Source organism: Cariama cristata, unplaced genomic scaffold (genome assembly GCF_000690535.1).
Source record: "Cariama cristata isolate BGI_N322 unplaced genomic scaffold, ASM69053v1 scaffold24085, whole genome shotgun sequence".
NCBI lineage: Eukaryota > Metazoa > Chordata > Aves > Cariamiformes > Cariamidae > Cariama > Cariama cristata.
The window spans coordinates 5,507-11,671 of NW_009618465.1; the positions used below are offsets into that span (position 1 = coordinate 5,507).

General features: G+C 54.5%; 1 protein-coding gene across 1 annotated transcript in view; it reads right to left on the reverse strand.

The window, feature by feature from the left end:
- The window catches only part of LOC104162205 (putative adenosylhomocysteinase 2), an 8,984-nt gene extending 3,201 nt beyond the window's left edge, over positions 1 to 5,783 (reverse strand). The window contains exons 1-9 of the mRNA XM_009700878.1: positions 5,645 to 5,783; positions 4,780 to 4,880; positions 4,329 to 4,431; positions 3,982 to 4,076; positions 2,984 to 3,090; positions 2,785 to 2,901; positions 2,506 to 2,569; positions 950 to 1,038; positions 396 to 466 (exon numbers count right to left, since the gene is read on the reverse strand). Coding sequence (XP_009699180.1) covers positions 396 to 466; positions 950 to 1,038; positions 2,506 to 2,569; positions 2,785 to 2,901; positions 2,984 to 3,090; positions 3,982 to 4,076; positions 4,329 to 4,431; positions 4,780 to 4,878 — 745 coding nt within the window. The 5' untranslated portion in view covers positions 4,879 to 4,880; positions 5,645 to 5,783. The remainder of the gene's footprint in view (positions 1 to 395; positions 467 to 949; positions 1,039 to 2,505; positions 2,570 to 2,784; positions 2,902 to 2,983; positions 3,091 to 3,981; positions 4,077 to 4,328; positions 4,432 to 4,779; positions 4,881 to 5,644) is intronic.
- Between the last annotated feature and the right edge of the window lie 382 nt (positions 5,784 to 6,165).

Sequence of the window (6,165 nt, forward strand, 5' to 3'; positions counted from 1 at the left end):
CAGAGAAGCTCAGCTTGGGGCAACATCAGGTGAACTTCCACCAGGATGAGAGCCCTCCTGGCTGTCACAACCAAGAAACACATGGGATGAACGCTGATCTTTGGTTCTACGAATTAACCAGGCTCTAGGAGACCCCAAAATACCCTTGGGACACATGGCTGTGATGTCATTCCTCCCAGGGGCTGAGGAAGACCGTGGCCAACTGGCAGACTGGGAGGGGACAGGAGGAAAAGCTCTTGCCAGAGCACAGCTATTGCTCTCGTAGAATTAGCAGCACATGGCAGCCAAGCATCCTCCATCCCCAGCTCCCCCAGAGCCCTTGAGACACCCATTTGGGAGTGTCTGCTCCATCTCAGCCTGCTCCAAGGCTCACCCATGACCTTCTCCATCCCTACCTGTGCAGGTGATGACGACATCCACTTGACGGATTACTTCACTTAGCTTCACCACCCGAAATCCATCCATGCTGGCAAAAAAGGAGGAGAGAGATCATGATGAGGAGGAGAAGCCTGTTCCCTCTCTGCCCCAAGCCAGGAGGGATCTCAGCGCTGTCTTGCTACAGCAGCTCTGAATTGCTCACACAGCAGCCAGGCTACCTTTCCACATCCCGAGGGATGCCAGATGCATGAGGAAGGGCTGTGCAAAGGACACAGTATCAAACCTGCTCGCACAAATGTTGGAAGAGCCGAGGGGCGTATGGAGCATTCAGCCAGCCCTGCATCAACCCTCAAGCAGCCTTCCCAAGCCAGCTGGGGCAGGTGCCTACTGCCTGGTACCCCTGAACCAGCCCTGAAAGCTGCCCCAGCCCCTCCCCATCACACCCCAACAAGATGTGTATTCTCTGAGATGAGCCACAGATCCTCCTGGCTCTGTTTCAGCCTCTGTCAGTGTTTAAAGGAGGCCAGAAAGTAGATGAAGAGATGCTCACAAGCAGCACGTAACATCTTACCAAGCTTGGAGAGCGCAGATGGGGTCGATCTCCGTGACATAGACGATGGCTCCCAGGGCTTTCAGAGCGGCGCAGCATCCCTTGCCGACCTGCAGAGGCAAAGTGTCAGCACGAAGCTGAACACAAGACACACCGAGTGCTGCAATCCCTTCCCTAAAACAGCCTGAGTGCATCCCAGGCTGGGAGATGCTCGTCCCAGCCATCTGCCTGACGCCAGGAGCAGCTCAGCGACGTACCTGGCGAGTGGCATTTCTGCCGCAAGCCCAGCTCCCCCTCCAAGGCCACCAGCCCTCCAGCATGGCCACCAGCTGGCAGGAACTTTCCAAACCCAACAAGCTCAAAGCCTGCGCAGCCCCCAGCATTGCAAGAGCCCTTCTGAGCTCTCCTCCAAGTGGAGATTAAAGCCAGTCTGGATGAGCATGCACTTCCCCCACTTCCCTTTAGGCCAAAGGGTTTCTTTGGCATTCAAAGCTGTCCTGCACTGATCGGGGGACAGATCCTCCATCCCACACTCTTTGCATCAGCATGGGGGAGAGCAGAGCACCTGCAACAGCATCTCTGACTCTCTCTCTCTTCTCACTACAAAATTAAACTGAAGTCCGGCTCTCCACGCCACTTACCCACACTAACACCTGGTTAATCTGCACGTACCTACGCTCAGGCCCTTTTTCTCACCAGCAAGACACTGCTGGGCAAGAAACATCTCCAGAGACATCCTCACTTATCACCCAGCTCTGACCTGAAGTCTACTGAAAACAGCCAGGTAGGGCAAACCATGACTCCAGCCAACATCCAAAGGGGAAACCAGTGAGGGTGGAAGGACTCCCTCGTTTTGAAGAAGTCCAGTAAAACTCAGGACAGGCCCTGGAGACTACAACTCACAGCACAACTCATGGCTGGAGAATCTGATGCCACCCCAGAGTGCCTGGGTGAGAGCCAGCACAGCCTCTTGGTTGAGCAGAGCCAGGCTCCACTGGTGCCTAAATAAATTAGTAAGCATATTCCTGCCGGGAAGAGCATTTGCAGCTACTGCCAGGCCCTTCACAGCGCGTGAAGATAAACACCCACGCAGACAGTGCACAGATGGAGGGAAGGTGTCAGCTCCCAGCTCTGTGCTCTTCCAGGGCAGAATCATTTACAAGTTCATGATACGATTCCCCTCTGTCAGAACATTATCCACCAGCGAGATGCAGCCTGCCCCTCCACCTCCTCTGTCACAGGCTCGGTGACAGCCGGGCTGGATGCTGAATTCAGTCCAGGGACAGCAGATGGGAGCACCCATGGGTAGTTATAATTCAGGCCAGCGTTCCCAGCAACTGTCATATTTGCAGCCCAGCTAATCTGCAGGCAAACTGGGAAATCTGATGCTTGTTCTCCAGCCTCCCAACAGGTTCTAGCAAGATTTCCCTGGTAACGGCTCACCAGGTTTGCTCTACTCTTATATCAAGGGCAAGTGGTCTTTGCAGAGAGAAGAGGCAGGACGCTGAGCTCAGGGGAAGGATGGCTCGGGGGGAGGCTGACTCACAGCTCCACCGACTGCCGCTTACGAAACTCACCTCCCCATAACCACAAACCACCACTTGCTTCCCTCCAAACATCACATCCGTGGTCCTCTTCAGGCTGGGGGACAGAGAGAGACCTGTGTTGGGATTAGTCAAGCGCACACCGCTGACGGCACAGGGCAGCGCTTCGCTGCAAGAGCCCCCAAAACCAGGTCCTGCAAGCACACAGCAAGGGCAAAGCAGCAAAGAGCCCGATCTCTGCTCAAGAGGAGCCGGAGCCAAATCCACCGGTGTGAGAGTGACAGTGGGGATGGGGAGAAGGGTTGAACTCACCCGTCCAGGATGGATTCCCGGCAGCAATATAGGTTATCAAATTTCTGTTTGGTGACAGAGTCGTTCACATTCATGGCTGGGACACACAGCTTCCCGGCCTTGGAGAGTTGGTACAGCCTGGAAGAGGACAGAGGCAGGTCAGAGCAGAAAGCAGCAACCCAATAAGAGATCTCCAGATCAGCCTTCCCAAACCTCCTACCTGTGCACGCCGGTCACGCTCTCCTCCACAATCCCTCGGATCTTCTTGAATACGTTGGGGTATTTTTTATAAACCCAGTGGGTCAGGTCCCCGCCGTCGTCCAGGATCTAGAGAACAGGCAAGGAAGAACACAGAACAGTCAAGACTTCCACTGGGAAAAGCACTTGCTGGGGACAGGTCAGGGAAAGAAAAAAAAAAAAAAAAAGAGATGGAGAGCATCTTCAGGCACTGATGGAGGGCTGTTTGGGCAGAGGCCTGGGGGCCAGGACTCCTGGGTTCCCCTAGTTGCCAGCAACTCGGGGTCTCCTCCAAAACAGAGAGGATTTCTTACCCCCTGCGTGGAGCTGATGGATCCTAACAGGGTTTTCTGCCCCTGCTATTGCTCTGCAGCCTGGAAACGTGACCACAGGCAGCACTAACTAAACAGGCTGAGATCAGAAGGACGCCACAACATTCATGCCCTGAAAGCAAACAGTCGAGAGGAAAGGCTGCGGGAGCTGTCACAGCCCACTGACACAGGCTATCGCGTCATCAGTGATCACAGACCATGCATCAAGGCAGTGAGAGGTGTCATCTGCTTGCAGCAAGGGAAAGGTCCTCCACAGAGACCCCCCTCCTCTCTTTGGGAGAGGGTAGACGGGATCTGTGTCGAGAGAGGAGCGGTTGGGGCAGCTCCCGTAGGGCTGACTCTGGGGGGAAAGAGGTCCCATGATTTCTCAGCTTGCTGGCAGCTCCGGCAGGAGATGCTCCCATGCCATTGGGCTGTACCAACTGAGGACATTGTCTCTGCAGGTCTTGCAACTCCCACGGTTGCCCGCAACCCAGTTCTGGCTGTTGTTCTCCAGGACCCCCACTTTAAAGAGGGCTCAGATGCCTTTGCAAACCCAGCAGGTGCCCAGGCAGCCCCAGCAGGTTCCTAGGAACAGTCCCGGGGAGGGAAGGGTGAGGAGCACGCAGTGACCACTCCACAGAGGAAGAGCTGGAAGAAGGCTCATTACCATGTTGGCCTGCCAGCCATCTACGTTAACACAGCGGTCAATGCACCACCAGAAGTCATCCTCCGACTCCCCCTTCCAGGCAAACACAGCAACACCTAGAAGAAGAGGAGCATCCTTGGCATCTGCTGTGTACGGCAGAGCTCTGTCCTGCTTGGCCAACTCAAGAAAACCACAGAAAGGAGAGCCAAGGAGCCATGCAGAGATCAAACCACAGCCCACAACAGGATCAGACCTGTTCATCCCTCCGTAAATGATATTTAGTCCAAACCATCCCTCAAACTGGGACAAGGCTGCAGAGCCAGGAGGGGCTGGAAGGTCTCTGTGTCCCTAGGGCCAGTTGTACTCACCAGCTTCTGCCAAGGCAGCCGCCACTTCGTTCTGGGTGGAATAGATGTTACAGGCAGACCAGCGGCACTGCGCTCCCAGCGCACACAGCGTCTCAATCAGCACCTGCAAGACAGCAGAGTGAACAGCTGGCCCGAGGGAGTGGTGATGGGCACAAGCACACCAGCACGGCACAAGGCCCCAGGCACAGCCTTGTGCAACAAACAGCGAGGAACCGATCAGAGATCGGCTCCAGCAAATATTGCCCTGGGGAAACGCAAAGAGCAGAACCTTTCCAAAGCGTTTCCAGAAAAGTGAAGCTGCCTCCTCCCATTCCCCAAGGCTGGGAAGTGCTTCCAGAAAAGTGAAGGTGCCTCCTCCCATTCCCCAAGGCTGGGAAGTTTAAGTGACTTTCTTCCCCGGGGAAAAGCTGGTCTCCCCCACCCCAGACACCCCAAATAAGCAGCCACTCACCGCAGTCTGTGCTGTAATGTGGGTACAGCCCACAATTTTAGCTCCAGCCAAAGGCTTCTCTCCTTGAGCTCGTTTCCTGAGCGAAATCAGAGCAGACATGTCTGCAAAAGGAAGAGAGGGGTTTTAATGATGGCTTGCTCTGGAGAGGCCCCTCTCTGCCAGACCTGCTCTCCTTTCTGGGGTCTCACAGGCTACATCCAGCCTCACAGTTTTTGCTATAGTTGTTACACAGCCAGGGAGAAAACTCCTCATCCCTGGCCTGGCAGGTCTGTCCAAAATGGGACCAAAACACCAGTGTCATTTGTCCACATAACAGGAGAGGTCTGGGGCAGGCATTGCCCAAGGAAGGCAGCTAAGGACAGTCCCCAGCCCTGCAGCAGAATAACGTCAAGGAGAAGCACGTAAAGAAGATGAAAACAGTGCTGTCACATCCCAGAAGAGCTGCTCTGAGTGTGCCTGGATTATCTTCCCCTTCTACGGCTTTGGCAGCATGTCCGAAAGCAAATCACCCCACTGGAAATGGTAACTCAGCTTCCCATGAGCCCCAGGAGAAAGGGTTGGGACTGTCAGTTTTCACGTCTCCAAAGGTGCCGCAAAATCCTTGCCAACTGAGGTTGCTCCTCCAAAGCCACAAGAACATCAAACCTTGCAAGAGCTCTGCTGCTGTTAGAAAATGGATGCCACACATTGTTAACATTTGCTGTCGCATCTAGCTCTTCCCCACATGATCTGCTGATTTGGGGGGAAAAGACAGGGTATCCGAAGCTGTAGCATGAGTTGTGGGAATCACCACGGTTCAGCTCCTGGCCTCCAGAGACTAAGGCACCCGGCCGCAAGCTCCATGAACCCCATGCTCCATTCTTACCTTGTTCGGCGATCTCGATCTCCCGGCGTCCAAACTCTGCCTGCTTGATGTTCTTCACGCAGAAATTGCTGCTGCCTTTGGAGTTGGTTTGCTGTTTCTCTCGAGGGGAGACCTCATCATCGGAGCTGTCTGTGTAGGAGGCAGCTAAAGCCAAGAGAGGAACGCATGTTACCCCAGGTCTCAGGAGCCTGGGGACCTCCTACCCTTCAGGTTTCTACTCTGTTTCACTTCCTAGCTTTCACACACACTCATGGCTCAAACTACAGATCTCCGAAGGAAAGCCAACATCCAGAAGAAATTTTGCACTCTTGTTCTCTAAAACAACCCAGAGATAACAGGGTTATCAACTGGTAATCAATGCCTGAGCTTCAGGAACTCCCAGAATTATCCCCTCCACGTTCGAGTACAACACAGCAGCGTGGAGCATCCTGACAAGCGGTGCGAGTAGCACATTCACAGCGGCACCAACGCCTGATTTGGGAGAGGACCACGCACGGACAAGGAGCCTGGCACCTACCGGA